General features: G+C 38.4%; 2 protein-coding genes across 6 annotated transcripts in view; both read right to left on the reverse strand.

Moving 5' to 3' along the window:
* Positions 1-4,701: 4,701 nt before the first annotated feature.
* mdm4 (MDM4 regulator of p53) lies at positions 4,702-11,438 on the reverse strand. 2 transcript variants are annotated; one of them, XM_079482835.1, is made up of 11 exons: positions 11,291-11,438; positions 10,718-10,806; positions 10,534-10,608; positions 10,292-10,425; positions 10,041-10,090; positions 9,540-9,604; positions 7,986-8,091; positions 7,708-7,868; positions 7,375-7,548; positions 7,228-7,296; positions 4,702-7,116 (listed from the first exon to the last, which is right to left on the reverse strand). In XM_079482835.1, the coding sequence occupies exons 2-11, from the start codon at positions 10,790-10,792 to the stop codon at positions 6,553-6,555; spliced, it is 1,473 nt and encodes a 490-aa protein (XP_079338961.1). In that variant the 5' UTR covers positions 10,793-10,806; positions 11,291-11,438; the 3' UTR covers positions 4,702-6,552. The 2 variants fall into 2 exon arrangements, with proteins under 2 accessions (XP_079338961.1, XP_079338960.1); XM_079482834.1 differs by having other exon boundaries at positions 7,375-7,563.
* A 3,645-nt stretch (positions 11,439-15,083) lies between these two features.
* Positions 15,084-19,555, reverse strand: part of atp2b4 (ATPase plasma membrane Ca2+ transporting 4) — a 63,799-nt gene continuing 59,327 nt past the window's right edge. For all 4 annotated transcript variants that reach the window (XM_079483086.1, XM_079483087.1, XM_079483088.1 and 1 more), the window contains exon 21: positions 15,084-18,568. In XM_079483086.1, the coding sequence (XP_079339212.1) occupies positions 18,326-18,568 (243 nt within the window). In that variant the 3' untranslated portion in view covers positions 15,084-18,325. The remainder of the gene's footprint in view (positions 18,569-19,555) is intronic.

A 19,555-nucleotide genomic window follows, 5' to 3' on the forward strand; every position in this document is an offset into this window, starting at 1 on the left:
TGGTGCCTTTCTGCACTCACCAACCGGCTTCTGTCAGTTCAACAGATGTAACCTGATGATGGTAGGCCCATTAAGGTAAAGACCTGAGCTGGTGAGAGATTAGAGGTGCGATTAAAGGAAGAACCCAATTATCCTTCAGCAAGGATTCTGACCTCTAGAGACACTTTCATTATTGATTTCCAATGACATCACTGCATCTTCCATTGGATGGGGCTGACGGACTGAAACAAGTAGAATGTCATGTATTAATTCACACATCCTTCAAACATATACAAAGTTCATGACCATCAAAAGGCCACATAAAATGAACAGCCCAATATACTGATATACCGTAAAAATGTTTCACCTTGATGAACAGCTTTAACACTAAGAGACGGGTTGTGTGAAAAGAACATATTTTAAACTACACTTCAGAAATGGAAATAGAAGTCTCGTGGTATAACGAACATCCATTTCTGGACTGCTAAAGCTAACCCCATACGTATGCATGAAAACAGGCTTGCCAAGGTGGCCAGTTAATATTATACGGACCTTAACAACTTAAAGGAATAATTCATAATGAAAATTTTGTCATTTTTATCTTTGTGATGTTTTTTCTTATGATTTTCTCAATGGGGACCAATGGTTTTCTCTTGCCGACGTTTTTCAATTTATATTTTTTGTGTTTTGCAGAAGAAAGAAAGTCAGACAGCTTTGAAATGAGAAGAGGATAAATAAATGACAGAAGTTTCATTTTGAAGGTGAACCATCACTTCAATTTACACTCTGAATATGCGTTCAATTATAGCGGTCAAAATACTGCTACATAAATCAATAGAAACAGTTATTTTATTTTTTCCTCTATCAAAGTATTTGTTTTAAATTTAAAACAAGTATTAACACAAAAAGGAATGGAATATTTTAGGAAAACAAAAAGCTGTACCATGAATTTACTACCTTTTTAAAGGTACTATTGCCCTCTAGTGGCTGAGGACAATATTACAGCTGCATTTTTTCAGTCCTCAACATTTGCATTTACATAATACAGTGATTCGTGATACGTGATATTGCGATTTATAGCGATATAACCTTCCTCGTTATAGGTTTTTTTCTACATTTAAAATAATGAAGTTTGTTTTTTACCACAAAGTTTACTTCGTACATTAATATCTTCCCCTTAAATTATTAAGAAGTGTTGACACAAAGTATGGCAGTGATGACTAATTTACATGTGTATCAGGCCTATCTAAAATCTTGCACGTGTTTTTACGTAATCCTGCGTACAGGTGCTGGTCATATACTTAGAATATCATCAAAAAGTTTATTTATCTCACTAATTCCATTCATAAAGTGAAACTTGTACATTATATTCATTCACTACACACAGACTGATATATTTCAAATGTTTATTTCTTTTAATTTTGATGATTATAACTGACAGCTAAGGAAAATCCCTAATTCAGTATCTCAGAAAATTTGAATATTGTGAAAAGGATATTGAAGACACATGGTGCCAAACTCTAATCAGTTAATGAACTCAAAACACCTGCAAAGCCTTTAAATGGTCTCTCAGTCTAGTTCTGTAGTCTACACAATCATGGGGAAGACTGCTGATTTGACATATGTCCAAAAGATGACCGTTGACACCTTGCACAAGGAGGGCAAGACACAAAAGGTCATTGCAAAAGAGGCTGGCTGTTCCCATAGCTCTGTGTCCACGCACATTAATAGAGAGGCGAAGGGAAGGAAAAGATGTTGTAGAAATAAAGTGTATGAGCAATAGGGATAACCGCACCCTGGAGAGGATTGTGAAACAAAACCCATTCAAAGATGTGGGGGAGATTCGCAAAGAGTGGACGGCAGCTGGAGTCAGTGCTTCAAGAACCACTACGCACAGACGTATGCAAGACATGGGTTTCAGCTGTTGCATTCCTTGTGTCAACTCTTGAACAACAGACAGCGTCTCATGCGCTAAAGACAAATAGGACTGGTCTGCTGTTCTCTGATGAAAGTAAATTTAGCTTTTCCTTTGGAAATCAGGGTCCCAGAGTCTGGTGGAAGAGAGGAGAGGCGCACAATCCACGGTGTAGTGTAAAGTTTCCACAGTCAGTGATGGTTTGTGGTGCCATCTGCTGGTGTTGGTCCACTGTGTTTTCTGAGGTCCAAGGTCAACGCAGCTGTAATATAAATTCACCTGGGCTATCATAATACCTGGTGAGTGCCACAGACTGATCGATTCCATGCCATGCCACATTGCTGCAGTAATTCAGGCAAGAGGAGCCCCAACTAATTATTGAGTTCTGTACATTCTCATACTTTTCATGTTCATACTTTTCAGTTGGCCAAGATTTCTAAAAATCCTTTCTTTGTATTGGGCTTAAGTAATATTCAAATTTTCTGAGATACTGAATTTGGGATTTTCCTTAGTTGTCAGTTACAATCATCAAAATTAAAAGAAATAAACATTTGAGATATATCAGTCTGTGTGTAATGAATGAATATGCAAGTAGATACAAGTTTCACATTTGAATGGAATTAGTGAAATAAATCAGCTGATATTCTAATTGTATGATGATGCTTTGTAACAATATTGTATTTGTGGTCAACAGTACTGTAGACCTGTTTTATCCACAAACTTATTTTTTTATAACCAACGTATAACTTCATATATCATTCAAACTATGCACGATAAATTATCGGCCATATGTATCTGCCGATTAAATGGTCGTTTTCAATGTTATCAGTCGATAATAAAAATGTAGGCCGATGTATTATAGCCGATAAATAAAAAATAATTTCCACTAGTTAAAATTCTTCATCTGCACGCTGCTCACGGTTAAAATACAGTGCAGTACAGTATCTTTCTGTCTTGATCAATCACTTACTGCTATTAGCAAAACATTTTTGATGTAGGTACATTATGTAGATAACATACTGTAATGTGTAAATTATAGGAACAAAAGCATATTGTGGGTTGCTGTTTATTAAATAAAAAATATACCAGAAAAGTTTGAAGGTGAAAGAAACTCTAACCAGTGTAAAGTTGGCTTGTTACATGATTTTCAGGGGCAAAAAAGAGAACTAATGATTACCTTGTTTTCTGCAGTCAATGTTATCAAATGAAAGCAGTTGTCCACTTTTCGATTTTTGTTTCAGATTTAGGAAATTTTATATTAATATTTAGATAATGTATATTGGCCATATATCGGTTATGGGCTTCCGATGATAAAGAATTATCGTTATGGCCAAAAATGTACATATCGGTGCATCCCTAATTCAAACCATAAGTGAAGAATTATGCATGAATATTTAACTGAAATAATTGTCAATTGTTACTAGAAAAACAAACACACGGACCCCTCTCTTTTGGACATTTGAGGTCTTGGTTATGGTTTTATACTATATTACAACACTTAATTTGTTAGGACTACAACACTGATTCTCATGTGGTGCTAATACAGCAACATTTTAAAAAAATGACGACAATACCCCACATAAATTCACAAAATGCTTATTAACACTGCCAAAAGTATAACAATTTCATCATAAAGAACAAGTTTCAAAAAGAGTAGATTCCGAGGAATTTTACTTAAACTATCCCTTTAAGAGAAAAACACATCAAGAGATTATTAAGGTAATGATGTGGGTTTAATGCATTTTAACTAATTAAATAAAAGAAACAAGTCTAAGTCATTGACAGTCAACTGACTGTGATAACAGCGTAACTGTTGGACTGTTCATGAGCTTGGTTAACGTTATGTTATATAACAATGCTTTCTCTATCTCTCTTTCAGAGTCCTGGTTTAGAGGAAAGAAAGGACAGGATGGAATATGCCGTGCTATTCAGGAAATTAAGATGGGTTTCTCAAGTACAGCTTTTCCCTACCTTAAAAATGCCAGCAATTCTGGCAAAAAAAAGACATATCTTTTCCTTGAAAACCTCTTATGTGGTTATGAAAATGTACTAGCGTTTGCAGAAAGACAAATTCCTAAAACACCATAGATCCATTGTTTTTTTCAAAGATTACATTTTATCACTTTTTTGGGAAAGTTTTGGCATACTACTTTTTTCAAAAGCATGAAAGTAAACCAAAGAATATTTAGAATGCTGTTGAAAATGTTGAGGGCATCTAAACATGTCACGGGTGTTATGTGGTGTTGATGTTTGAGCACAGAGCCTTTTAGCACTTACCAACCAGATTCTGTCAGTTTAACAGACCATTACGGTAAAGACCTGAGCTGGTGAGAGATTAGAGGTGCGATTAAAGAAAGAACCCAATTATCCTTCAGCACGGATTCTGACCTCTAGAGACACTTTCATTATTGATTTCCAATGACATCACTGCATCTTCCATTGGATGGGGCTGACGGACAGAAATAAGCAGAATGTCATGTATTAAATCACACATCCTTCACAGATAAAGTCCATGACCACCAGAAAACAACAGTGTTGTGTTTATATATACAATTTAATCAAACTAATCCTAACGCTGGACAACCAAATGTTGTAAGAATGTTTCAAGGATCTTTAAATGAAAGGCACAGTTCTCATACCGCTTTAGAAAAATAAAAGCTTTTGCTGCCATCTTGTGGAAGAAAAGAACAACACCCACCTACCCATTTTCTCAATTTAGGTTTCCAGGTCTCAAACATCTTGGAAAATAATTTCAAGATATTGCTACCCAAAACAACGGCCCATTGTTGCAAATAAAGAGAAAGAAGAGCAGTTTTCTCCTTTTATTTAGATTATTTACTTAAAACAAAGAAACAATGTTCAAATTGAATTGAGAAAACAAACTAGATAAAACAAACAAACATCTAGGATTCATTTGTTTCAGATTTCATACTATGCGGTATAATGGCAGTGATGTAGCAATGTTTTACCACCCTAGAAAGTTCTGGTCATTGGAAAAAGGCCATCAGTATAGCCATCGCATCCCAATAGGTTAAATTACACAGTATTAACTAGAAAGAAAACTAAAGGCATAGAGTACATTAGCAAAAGAAAAGCTAGTACCGTGAATCAATTGCGTATGGCTTTTGTCCTCTGGTGGCTGAGGACAATATTATAGCTGAAATCAGCTGATCTTGCACAACAGTTTAGACATTACACTTAAGTACTGAAATAACACAGCAGCATTAACAAAAACAGATGACAATACCCCACATAAACTCGCAAAAATGCGCTTTGAAGAGATGCGCTCAAATCAACATCAGTCATTTTGACCTTTCAACCATAAAAACAAGCGTTTCAAAAGATCAATGAAACTCTTCATTATGAGTATTGTCCATAAAAAGCACGACAGTGCAAAAGCGTGACAGTCCAAAGACATTACATTTTCCAGCTTCATCTCCCCTGGCAGTTAAATGTAGGACATCTGGAGAACAAGCACAAAGGAACCCATCCACTAACTTCTCATATACATATAATTAGCATGGCATGCTACATACCATTCCATCCTTCAACAGGCACGAGTGAACAGGTGTGCACTAAAACAAACAAGCAAATAGGAATGGAATTTTAAAGGGATATTTCACCCAAAAATTCTGTCATTATTTACTCCCCTCAGGTTGTTCCTAACATGTCTAAATGCCTTTCTTCTGCTGAACACAAAGAACGATATTTGGAAGAATGTCAGTAACCAAACAGATCTTGCCCCCATTTACTCCAATAGGGAAAATAAATACCGTGCGAGTCAACGAAGGCAGAGATCTTTTTGGCTACTGACATTCTTCCTAATATATTCCTTTGAGTTAAGCAGCACAAACAAATTTTACAAGTTTGGAACAATGTGACGGTGAGTAAATGATGACAGAATTTTTTTGGTGTACTATCCCTTTCAGAAACCAATAGTTGGAAAGCAAGACGTCACAAGCCTTTACGTTTTAATGAAAAAGAGGTTCAGGCTTCTCACTGAAGCTCCTGTACGACACCATTGAAGATTATTTAACACTATATGATAAGTTATACAACAGGTTCTTATCAAGCAAACTTTGGTCCTCCCATCAGAATGAGTGTCAAGTTTATAAATAAATAAATATAACAGTACAAACTGTTTAAAGCACCTTTCCACAAATCCCTCCACTAGGTCAATAGACCATAATAGGTCAATATCACCACAGTGTTGCCTAAGGCTTTAGTGTTTAAGTGCCAAAATCTGGAGGGGAAAGAAACTTAAATATTTTCTCTATCAAATAAAAGCAAAATTGGTCAAGTGTGTTGAAAGGGCTCTTAAATAAAATGCTTGCCAAAGAAACGCTATAAAATTTTGTTTAAACTTAACTAAGTACTATAAGATTTTAATTTGTTTATGCAGGCACATTTACTGAAGCCTATGTTAATAAAAATGATGGCAAAGCATTATTACGTGTTTCAATGCATTACAGTTAAATTATATTCTGTACATTATTTTTATTTACTTTGTACTAAGCACTGCAAATCAATATAGATACACAACTCTATGCTTTCATTTTGAACTAGCAGTGTTTCATCTATTTCCTCCTTCATTGTGTACATGAAAACCTTGATACGAAAATGTGTTTGATGCATGCCTGTGAATTGTCCTGTTTGAGTCATGCTATAAATGTTTTGATGACCTTCTGAATAATCTGGCCACACCCCGGGCACGGTGCGTGAAATTTATGCAACTTGCGTGCGCAAGGAAAGCAGGTGATCATGTGACCAGTGCGCCCGTGGATGATGTTGCCGTTGCGTGGTCGCACCCGGCACAGCTTGCAGGGCTCCAGTATGGCCTCCGGATGGTATTCGGTCTCCATGTCCAGGGTGTCCTGGCTGTCACCCTCGGAGCTCTCCTGGGAGTGGTGAAGCTGTGAAGGCCCCTTCCCTTTAGACGAAGAAGCAGACAAAGGAGGGAGGTTTCTAGAGACTTGATGTGAAGGGAGGACAACTGGGTCAGACACAGTCCTGAGGCAGTCGGGCATGTCGATTCCATCATCTTCCTCCTCATCTTCATCCCTCTCAGGATGTGAAGTGTAGGCGGGGATGTCCGGAACGGAGATGGAGTGCACAAGACGAGGACAGTCCTTGTACCAGTCCTTCCGCAGAGCCCAACAGCGCATGCAGTACCTCTGGAGCGGTGTGTTGAATTTGCGGCACTCTGAGCATTGCCACGTATCCTGCCAAAGGAAAGAGTTCAATAATGTGGTCAACTCGGTCTTATCTTTTATAAGTAGGTTTAAAAGACAAGATTGTTTGTCTAATTGTTAGTCTGTTCTTCATGGTTCTACCTGAGTGGAGATCTCTGTATCCGTGTCATCACTCAAACACTGAGAGTCCTCATCCTGGTCTTCCTGCATCTAAAAACAAAAATGAAAGCTGGTTTCTCATTCTTACATGCTAAACTGCTACAAAAGCAAAGAAAATAAAAAAAAAACCTTGCTGTCATCTTTTCTGTCTCTTCCGGTCTCCTCCTCTTCATGCAGCGATTCTGCATCACTGCCCTGCTCCAGCACGGCCTCCTTCATCTCCGCACTCACCCGCTCACTCTCCGCATCATTGAGGAACCACAGATCATCTGTGGTGTCAGACACGATGGCTGTGTCCTCATCCTGTACGGGAGAGAGCTGATTCCTCAGTCTAGTTGTGTGACAGTCTTGCTGCACTTATTAAAACTTCTACATTCTAACGGGTATCCAAATTGTAATGACTAGACACATTTTGTTAGGGATAAATGCTTTATAGTCTTTGTGGGAGATTTGGCCTCTTACTTGATTAGTATGGATATCTGTTGAACCATTGCTCCGCCGAGTGTAATTACTTTGCAGGTTACCCAGAAACCACCAAGGCAATCCTGAAAGTTCCAACTCTTCCAGAGTCACATCCAGCTTTGGCCGCTTGCAAGCAGACCCGGGTAAGCCGTCTAAAGAATCTGTAAATCATCCGTTAAATGTCATATTAGTATATGCAAACCACCATTTCAAAGTAATATTTGTAATATTTTGCTCAAATAGTGTGCGAGTATTATTATTCTTTGGCTTATGCTGACCTTCATCAGGATCACGTGGCCTGCGTTGAGAGGAGCTCTGCGTAGCAGTGGTGCTCGTACTGCCGGCATTGACACCTTGTCCATTGCTAACTGACCAACAGGAAACCTATACAGTAAGGGAAGAGCCAGATTAATGAACAGTAACAAAAAGACACTCGGCAAGACAGCAGTTCCTTCACATCAGGTGCCCTGGGGTGTGGCAACAAGAGGCCACACCCTCACATATAGAGTGAGGGAATGGGAATGAATGAAAAATTTCCTGGAGATCTACTATTCTGAAGAGTCTAAATAGCCAGTACTATTAACACCAAAACCAGCTAAGTGTAGCTTTGAATATTACATGCAGGTTTGCGAAAGTGGAACATAAATCTCCAACAGAGGGATTAAAGGGATATCATTTTTGCATTAAATCATTGTTTATTCACACCGTGTTGTTCAAAACCTGTGTATGACTCTTTCTTCTCTGGAACACAAAAGAAGATATTTCAAGAAATATCTCTATGGTTTGGGTTCCATATAATGGAAGTCAATGGGAAGCCACTGTTGTTTGATTAGACACTCTCGAAAATATCTTGTGTTCAACAAAAGAAAGTCATAGAGGCTTGGAATGACAAAGGTAAGCAAACAATGAAATACTTTTGTGGATCAACTATCCCTATAAGCACCCCTGGACCAGGTACACAGCTTTATTACCTTAAAAAAGGTGAGTGAGTCGATTACATACATCCACAACCTAAGTGATTCAATCTAAATCTGACTATGTATCCTTTCAAGTACAGAATGTCAATCCAAATGTCAACAACTAAAAAAAGTGCCTTAAAATGAACGACGCTACCAAGCACCTCATCCCATGACAGAGGTGTTACATATGGATGGTTAACAACAAAGTACGGGGGTGGGGTTGTGTAAAGAGGGCCAATGAACTGTGAAGGAAACTGCAGTCCTTCCGAAACCAAGACGCAGAGAAGGAAACTCTGAGCGACAAACAGAGACAAGTACTCTGTCCCCCAGCAGCCAGGCCCATGCTGGTGGCTTCACCGGAAAGGACCACCAGCCCAAGCCGGCTGTGGGGAAGTACAGAGACGGTGCCACTCTGTACAGATGCGGCTAGTGGAGACAGCTGCTGCTCTCCTCTGCATGGCAAACAGGCTGAGATGCTACGTGTGAAAACGCATTGCAGCGAAAAGCCTGAGATACAGAAAGAAATCGCTTTATGTGTTTTGAGAAAGACACAGAGGATAACTGGTTGACAGGTGAATAAGGATATTAAAGAAAGGATGGCTTTTGCAGGGCACAAAGCTGACACAAGTGTAAAAGTTGCTGTGAGTACAGTTCAGAGGAACAAAGCTAACGTTAAAGTGCAACTAAAAGCAGTTTTTTCTAAAATTGGAGCACAGACTGATTTGTTTTAACACTTATGTCAGCATTTCATTTAAAAAGAGAATAACAATTAATTGAGATGATTTTGATCAAATCATGATTTTCTCTACAGTTGTTTGCCATGAAGAGGAGTTATAGACACTGTTTCTCCGGTGCACCATGCTGTAGTTTTACCTGACCAGGATCTTCACTTGGAGACGCATTAGAACCCTTGCCGACTGAAAGATTCTTTTCAGCATCTGCATTTCAAATAAGACATAGTAACAAAACAAAACAAAACAAAAAAGAAAAGAAAAAAAAAACTGCCCTTAATTGACCAGGCACACATCAGCCACCCTTAATGTCAAACCTTAACAGAAGTGCATACTTGTGAATATTATTAGCATGGTTTCTTAGGTTGCTGTATGAGGATTTTTGTAGTAGACATGATCCCTAATTATATAATTAATGGAGAAAGACAAAGAAATACAAAGTGTTTACATACCAACTGTAGCACACACATCCCATTCAAACACACATACAGACACGCCTCAAAATGAAAAATCAAGCTAATCAAAATAAGAGAGAGGAATAAAAGTGCAACATGACAGCAAGATAAAAGGCGAGACCTTTTTATTACATTCAAAATATGCATCGCTTAAGAATCACATTCAACAACAAGAGAAATGGACTTACCCGAATTATTCAATATAACCAAATTCTTCTTCAGCATCTCATACACAGGACTATGAAATAAAGCAGAACATTCAAACACAGACATTAAACGACAGAAACTTACTCATGTCTCTAAATGCATAAAATACATTTTATCATAACCAAGAGAAATGAACATTAACGTATACAAATATCAGAGACAGCCAGGCAAATACAAGGAAGCCTCTTTTGATCTGCCAATTCGACATTCTCATTGAAATCTATAAGCTCACCTGGGGTTCTTAACAGAAAAGCTCCCAACTTCCAGCAGCTCTCCGAGTGGGTCATCTTGACAGTGGACGATGTGTTGCCTTTGTTTGTCATACAGTTGCTTCATCATGATGTACTGACCCAGATAGTGCATGACCTAATGGAAAATTCACCAATCATTTAACGAACTGGTGCCTCAGCATATCAAATCTAGCAAGCGTTTAATGAACTGGTGCCTTATGATACTCTTCAAACGTTCCCTCACCTCCTTCAGAGTAAACACCTCCTCCCGAGCACCTGCCACTCTCAGTATCTGCAGGAGAGGAGCCCTGGGTTGGACCTGCATCAACAAACAGACCATACATTTATATGTGCAATCAAATGAAGTATAACGTCGTATGAATAAATATGGACGACGTAAAAGAAATGTAAATGTGCACATTGGTCACCTGGCTCCCCTCCCCAGGAAGGGTCCTGCATGCTGAGCTCGTCCCCGTCAAATGAGAGGATGACAGTGAGGTCATGGTTGACTCAAGAACTGTGAGCACACACGTGAATATTTATATTTAAATTGAGCTCAAATCTTAACGAACTCTCTACCACGACAACGTGGATGGCTGCAATATATAAGATATTCTTACAAGGATACTCTTATCAAACACCTGCTAACCAGGAAACACCGTAAAACCCAAACCACTGTCACAAGGCTTTTCAACAACATAGCATTGTAGTTCAGAGATAAGGAAATGCTAACGACGCTATAACACATTTTAAGTCGTTTCACACATCGAGTTATAATGAAATTGGAGAAATAGAAAGACTTAGCTCTTTAATATTCAAATATTAGTTATTTTAATAATAATAAGGTAGTGTATTGGGTATTGTTATTTCACCGTGACTTGAAGCTAGTATGCTAGGCTAACGTGCGCGAGTTCTTTACGCGCGGCATACAGAAGAACGCGAATCCTTAAAATGTGGCACTAAATATCCAATAACAAACCTGTCAGTGTAGTTACACTCACCGTGTTGTCCGTGAACGAATACATGTTTTCAGCATTTCGTTAAAAAGGATAGAGGTGTATGACTTCTTATGAGAAAGCGTTGTAGTCGGTTACAGTTGACGCTGAGTAGGACGTCATCACGCTTGTCCGTTTATGGCGCATGTGCGCCATCTACTGTATGGAGTGTGAAGCCAAGATAAATAATCCTGTTTTTCCACAACAGAGCGTTGTATGTCCTTAATTATTTCACAGACAATGTCATATTCCAAAGCCAGACTATGTTACACGTTATAGGATAATATTTCAAGTGGGTAATATTCGGGCATGATCAGTTTTGCCCAACTGCCAGGATTCTACCCCTTCAAACTTATGCATGGATGCACATTTAGTCAAATACAACTAGTTTGATGCAAACAATACTGTTTGTATCATTAAGTACTTATTCTTAAGCAGGTTACATCCAAAAGCCCCAGCGGTTTAGTGGTAAGTGTGTTGCCGTCATGGTGAGCAGGTCTTTGTTGTTGGGGCTTTTATATCGCTTATTGCTCCCCGAACTCTTTGTAAGTCGCTTTGGATAAAAACATCTGCTAAATGTAAATGTCAATGTTTTTTTCTCATTGAACTTAGTGGAAGGTCATTGGACAGCAACATTATTAATTGGCAGGATACATTCTCCAGCTTTATTGGACACTATCAGCCTGAAACTCTGGGAAGGGAACTCTTGTGGTGATAAAGTCAGTCGTTTAAACTAAATGTGACTTTTCAATCTATATGGAACACAGGGGGAACGGTATCTGACAGTAAATCAGCTGTCAGATTGCGTTCCTTGCTATAAATAATAGCCTTGAAGGGGTTCAAGTTATTCTTAGTTGTCGTGGATGCGCATGTAGTTGAAAACAACTAGTTTGATGTATGCTCACAAGCACCACTGCATGTCTAGAATTTTATCATAATACAAAGGCATGCTAAAATGTCAAATCCACACAGACTACCTGTTACACATGACTGGATACTATTTCAGGGGGGTAATAGGATGTGTTTTACCAAACTGACAGGATTCTACCCCCTTCAAGCGTATGCATGGGAGCAGATAGTGTCAAAAACAACACTGCATGTTTTAGGAAGCATTCATTCATAATGGCATTTTCCGTGTAATATTTCACTGGCATACAGACTAAGGACGGACAGGGTTAGATGAAGACCTTAGTTATAGGACATTTAAATCGTTTTTACACACATTCCTTACAAAAACTTGACAAAACATTTTTATGTATGTTAATGGCAGCTGTTTTCAGTTTAGTCAGCTCATATTTTTTATCCCTGGACATAGTTTTAAGTCCTGTGGGGGAAACCACCCCTAAATGTTACACATGATATTACATTTGGCAGACGTTTGTACCCAAAACAACTTACAGTGCATTCCGTCTAAACATGTCTTTTCTCAGGCTGTGTTGTCATTGAACCCGTGGCCTTTGATTGCTAGTGCAAAGCTTTACCTAAGGGGTAATATTGGATTCTAACCTTACTACCCTATGGTAGGGGGAGTAATTCATGTTATAATTTTCATTTTTAAGTGGTTTGGATGTGAATATGTCATATGATCTAAGAAAGAATCAACACGAAAGATATAACCAATTACTGCCATAAAACTGCATCTTCAGCGAGCCATCCTCCTGCAGCAAACCTTCAACAAAATGGGTTAGAAAAGAATACCACAAGAAACAAGGATTTCAGCCTCATTGTATTTCAAAGTCTAATGGCTTTATTTATATATGTATATATATATATGTAGATAGATAGATTTGTGTATATATAGTTTGTATAATAACTTTGACTTCAATTGCTTGATTATCGTTTTTTCTATTTTTGTTCTGTTAAAATTTCAACGACAGGACATAAAGAACAAGGCATTCCACATGATCATATATTTCAAAAAGTAAATAAACTTGAACGTTTGCACATCCCACACATACATTACATATATAATACACTTGTGTTAATATAAAGTAATATTTTATGGGCATGACTGACATTTCTTGGACAAAGGAAACATAGCGTACAGAGAAAAAAGCAGAAAGAGAGAGAGCATTGTTACGACAGCTAAGAGAATAATACATAATTCATTATATTTCAATCCAATGAATCTGTTGCATAGTTTGAAGCAAGCAGGACTAACATTTCAGCATGATGATTGTTACAAAAGCAAAATTGGCCCTTTTTGCCAATTAAAACACACATTGAGTGCAGACGCCGTTCATTGCTGTCAGAGCAAGATCTCCTTTTCTCTTCAGACACAAAGTTTACTCGATTATTCACTCCAAGTTTGTGTGTCTACTTGTGATGATTATAATGATCACTGTGGCAGGAAGTTCAAAACAAGCTAATGTACTAGGAAGACAAAAATGAGTAATGCTTTGATGGAAAATGTTATCCAAATACGCATACACTACGCTCAAACATCCTTGATCACAACTTTTTAAGTCAGATACCAGTTTCTTAGCGACAATATGTTTCTCTACAGTCACCATATAGCCCTTAAAACGACATTACATTGAAAATGTGATTACATTAAATAATCTAAAAGAGACAGCCGGACTGTAAACAGAGAAGCACTGGCATGCAGCTTTTTCACCACTACATTTTCATGGATTTTTGTGAAGTCAATTAAGGCTGCCACGTTTTATCAAAAAGCAATATTCAAAACAGTTTCTCGTTCAATTTCAATTGAGTACTCGTCTAAATCATCACCCAAAGGTGACACAGTGGTGAGGCTTGTCCAATGGCACTTTTGTGATCGTAAAGATGACGTGTTTAGAGTAAAAAGCACTAAAACACTAGATGGCTGTAACTAAACAGTTCTGCTATGGCAGTTACTGTAAACAGATAGTCATTGTTTTTAGTGCCCGATGATGCACATTTATGTAGACATTCCAAAGCCCTTGTCCCTCAAAGAGATCTGAATCTAAGTTCAGTATTACACTTAACACATAACACTTACTTGAACGACCATGGGACATCTGATCATGTGACCATCTCATTTACAATTTAAAGAGAAACAGAAAAAGACAATGTGGGCATTTTTGACACATTTTGACAGATCTGTTCACGAGCTTGTAAATATCTTAAAGCATGTTAACAACACTCTCTCTCTTTCAAAGCACTCGCTGCAGAGGAAAAGGAGGACAGGATGGAATAAAAAGGAATAAAGGGAATTAGAGCATCGGATGGGGTTTTTAAGAACATATGTTCCCTACCTTGAAAACGTAATTCCTTCAGTTTTACTAGCGTGACGTGTTCGCTGTTTTTCCCCACTTTTGAAAAAAGGGCGGCGCTATCCTCTTTCATCTTTGATGGATCATGCATGGATGAGAGGGAGCTGTCTGGATGGAGTTGGCAGCCACACAATGAGGTGACGGAACAAAGCTTGTGTATCACTCACTCTGCAATTTGGCAGTTTGTTAAAAAGCCACACAGCACGGCCAGAAATGACCAAAATGAACTCAGAGAGAGACGTAACTTGTAAAAGAAGACAAGAGTAATTTCAAGCATGTACTCTGGCATTCATTCACAAATTCCCACTTCAAATGATGACGAAATTTAATGGCGCCGTGCACACTCATGATGTCTAGACAAGAAATTAGATTCAGTATAGATTCTTAGTGTAGATAACACATTATTTTAGCCTGAACCTCTTAAACAGCATTGAGTCAGTGTGTGTTTCCTCAATAGAATCGATTAATAAAAGTAAAAGTGTGTGCACGAGTGTCTGTCTGGCTGTGTGTGTCACATTCATTCTGGAAACAGTAAACATTTTGGGGACGCCTCATTTCATTTGTAATCATGCAGCACATTGAACACATATATTGAACAATTATCATTTTTTTCCAATGCAGTCCCCCCCCAGTACAGCATGGTTTAAGCAACACAGGACACTAAAAATACCAATCGCACCAGGTTGTACATATTGCTTTGAACCACCAATTTGTTTATAAGTAATGCATGCCACATAGATGATATTATGTTTATACAAAAATAACACCAGGGTATATTACTGTTTTTTATGAATTACAGAAATTGGATGTTTTTGACTCAACACCAAATTATATCTGACTAAATATAGGCAAAGTAAATGGTTATAACTTAATCTATTATATTCCAGTTTTAAAACACAATATTTTATTTACAGCTGTGGTGCATCATTCCTCCAAACAAACAAAAAACTGTCAGACAATGTCAGTAGAGTAGTAATGTGTTAAAGGTATTGCACAACACCTTGAAGCAATTCTCGGTTTACACAATGCAAGAGAGAAACATGTGCAATAACACATTTTCTACAGAGCTTGAACACAAAATAAAAGAGAAACAACTGATTGATCATTTGATCACTTTTTTCTGTACCCACTGTGTACAATTAATGTACATCCAGGCAATGAAGGAATAATAAGAGAAGACTGTACTTTCATATATCTTCAAGGAGAAAACGTAAGTAGTAAGGATGCAGTCCAGTTAAAAGGTTATTCCAATGACAAACAGCATGAAGGGAAAACAATGCCTTTTTAACAGAACTGATTGTACAAGCTCAAATTGGAAACCACGATCGTTTCCATTTAAGATCAAATTAATTCCTTGTTCGTGAAAAACATGCATTTAATGATGTTCTCAAAAAAGACAAATTGTAGCTTAAACAACAAAAAGCAGGATGAGTAGGAGCTCTTTGACATGCTTTTATGAGGGGACGAACAAATCAAATCAAAATATTATAGATAACCTGCTCTTTGCCATTTTTGATGGATCTGACATAAATTACAATTATGCATCTGCCTACAACAATATAAAAGACATTTGTTAAGTTTAGACAGGAAGTACCTCTAAACATTTGTAGTCTTATGATTTAGCCTGTGTAATCCAATTATGTGGGCGTATTAATATCAAGTAAAGACTTTACCATACCATGACCATTACATAAAAACATTGATCTATGGCTGCAGGGTACTAGCAGACAATTAGGAATAAGGCAAAAAAAGCTCACTTTCTATTGAGAACTTCACCAGCCCCCGACTTACAGTAAACACAACTTTCTCAGCTTGGACATCAAATCTGACACCCTATGTTGGTTAAAAACGTGGCATAAATATTCATTTATATATATTTATAAACTGCAATATGTACTCGACTGCTTATTTTGTTTTGTCATTACTCTCCGGCTTATACACCTATATTTATATTTTTCCAAAATATTAAAAAGTACTTAATATAAAAATACAGAACAATTGTAAAAAAGGAACAAAACATTGAATTTTATATGAAACTCATGCATGCTTCCCCGCAATAACATACCGTGTTCCATTTAAGCGAAATAACAAGAACTGCCAGTAGGGGGAAGCGGGGCATCAGCTGACTGCTGTAGAGCCATTCAGTAAACATTAAAGTGGTCCATCTAAGTTGTTGTTGTTTTTTTCTTTAGGCAGTGAATCTCTGTGTATTTCTGAATTTGGCTGGAAATACAAAATAAATTGCAAAAACAATGGGATATAAAAGAACAATCTATAAAATATGGCTCTGAGCAAGTAGAAAAGGTGTAACTCGAAGAATCGATTTAAACTAGATTGGTATGGAGTGGAAGGGCTGGACTATGGCAGTGGTGTGATTCACCTAATCGAAAGCACATGTCGCCGAGGCCACGCTCTTACAAAACAGTCCCATCTAGTTTCTTTCTATTCCACTAACCGGGCCGAACAGAGGCTCATGTCCGCCTGTGTTTTCTCTTTCATTCTAATAGCAAAAGCATGCCAACTACAACATTCACGTGCAAGGTAAATTCAGTGATAGGATTTTGGAGTTCTACCAGTGCCATCTGCAAAACTGATCAAACCCTTGAAGCTTATGTGAAGCACAGCCTGATGTAAGATAACAAACACAACACATAACTGCTGAGCCGATCATGAGGTGTAAAAGACTTGTCAGATTAAGTTTGAAAGTACGCACATACATTGAAATCACTTCTATTGTTTTTTCCTCTAAAAGAGATAGAAAGAAAATGTATATTTTTATTAGTAGATAAGCATAACAATTCCCATTCCCAAACAACCGGACACAGATGAACCTACAGATACATGCACACTAAGGTGATGTGCTGTACCTTTGATAAAGTACTTGGTCGGTTAGCCAGGGCATTCGACTGAACTTTGTTTTGAGGCAGGTAAGCATTAAATGGTCTAACAAGAGACTAGAGACGCCCTTTGGGTGTGATGTGTTGAGATGATGTGGGTTGACCCTCTCTGCCCCCTCAAGAGCTAATTGGGTACTCATGGCTAGCCAATAGGCATTTTAGAGTCTTTTTATTCTGCTAATGGTTACTATAGCAGCCTTAAATCTGTACATATAAAGTGACAGAACACTCAATCAGCATTCTACTTGACAAGATTGTAGTGTGTCTGAACCATTTCAAACTGTCCATTAAAATTGAAAACATTACAAAATTATTAACAGGGATAGCTGAACTGCCATGTTTTTCAATCCACCTTAAAACAGACCAAAAAGAGAAATAAAATCAAAATAAACATCCAAACAGCAACTGAGTGCATGAACAAAAGCTAATTATGTAAATGAGAGTCATGGGACAAAACAAAAATGATTACAGCAATACACAAGACCAGAGATGTGACAATATAAAAATGAGAAAATCACAACTGTAGAAGAGATAAAAATGCCAGTGACAGGCTGAGAGAGGGCATCTGCCGCAGTGCCGCCCTCTAGTGTGCGAGTTAGGCCATGCGTCACATGAGCTGCAGCACATCCGCATGTACTTACAGAGTGCTGCTGCTGTTGGCGACACAGTGCAAGTCGAGAGGGGCAGAGGGGTTAAAGGGTGGGGTATGGAGGACACCAGCTATAAAGGAGGGAGAGAAGGATTCGCCCGTCGGCCAATGCAGGTGCTGTCCCTCTGATGTGCATTGGCCGGACTCTCCTCAGGTTCACCGGATGAGTGGTGGTGTCTGGCGCATGTAAAAAACATTCTGGGGCAATGACACTGGACAAGGAACGGTTGTGGGGGGGTCAGATGGAACATTCCTGGCTGTGGAGAGACCGGCCCGGGGGCTCGCCGCCCCCTCCGTTATTGGAAGAGGAGGGGAGCATCTCGATCTCTACACAGCTCTCCTCTATCGTGTGCTCGCGGGGTTCCTCCTCAGAAAGGGGTACGAACTCAGGATGAGACATGAAGTTATGGATGGAGCTTCTGGATTCTGGCTTCTCTAGACCCTCGTATAGGGAGCTACGGAATGCATTCACCACCTTAATCTGTGGGGGACAAAAAGGGAGAATTAGTGAAACTGGATTGAAATAGTGTCCACCTCAGGTGGGCAGTTGGAATGGACGCAATTAATTAAATTAACAGTTTACAGTTATTGTAAATGAAATGATCACGGACAACAGTTTTGATATTCTCTGTCTTACCGAGACCTGGCTTAAACCAAATGATTATTTCGGCCTAAATGAGTGTACCCCACCAAGTTACTGTTATATGCATGAGCCACGTCCGGTTGGTCGGGGTGGCGGCGTCGCTACAATATTTAGAAACTTTCTTACTGTATCTCAGAGAACAGAGCATAAATTTAAATCATTTGAAGTGCTTGCGTTGAACATAATTATTCCTAACAAAAGTAAAAAACTATTGCTTTCTTTTACATTGGCTACGGTGTATAGACCCCCTGGTCCCTATACTGATTTTCTGAAAGAGTTTGCGGACTTCCTATCGGACCTATTGGTTAACGTTGATAAAATACTAATTGTCGGAGATTTCAATATCCACGTAGATAGCGCTAACGATGCATTAGCTGTGGCGTTTACAGAACTACTACAATCTTTTGGGGTAATACAACACATTAAAGGACCAACTCATCGATTTAATCATACACTAGACCTGATTATATCTCACGGAGCCGATCTAACCAATATAGATATTATGCCTCAAAGCGACGATGTCACCGATCACTATCTTATAACGGGTACTTTGCGCACGTCTGAAATCAGCCCTTTAACACGTTATCGACAGGGTAGAACAATCACCTCTGCTACTAAAGATAGCTTCGCAAAGAGCTTGCCAGATCTGACTCCTTTAATAACCAGACCAATAAATAACGAATCGCTCGACGTCATGACCAGGAAATTGGGCACTATTTTCTCTAATACATTAGAAGCTGTTGCACCTATGAAGTCAAAAAAGATTAATGAGAAAAATATTGCACCCTGGTACAATAGCACCACTCGCGCCCTTAAAAGAGAAAC

This window comes from Barbatula barbatula (genome assembly GCF_947034865.1).
Source record: "Barbatula barbatula genome assembly, chromosome: 20".
Taxonomy (NCBI): Eukaryota; Metazoa; Chordata; class Actinopteri; order Cypriniformes; family Nemacheilidae; genus Barbatula; species Barbatula barbatula.

What these genes read in the sequence shown, in the direction of transcription:
- mdm4 (XM_079482834.1), bottom strand. Translation starts at nt 10,792, where the DNA reads ATGACCTCACTGTCATCCTCTCATTTGACGGGGACGAGCTCAGCATGC. An exon ending in TTCCTGGGGAGGGGAGCCAG is followed by an intron (nt 10,609 to 10,717) that starts GTGACCAATGTG and finishes TTGTTGATGCAG; the next exon opens with GTCCAACCCAGGGCTCCTCT. An exon ending in CAGATATCCATACTAATCAA is followed by an intron (nt 7,564 to 7,707) that starts GTAAGAGGCCAA and finishes CTGAGGAATCAG; the next exon opens with CTCTCTCCCGTACAGGATGA.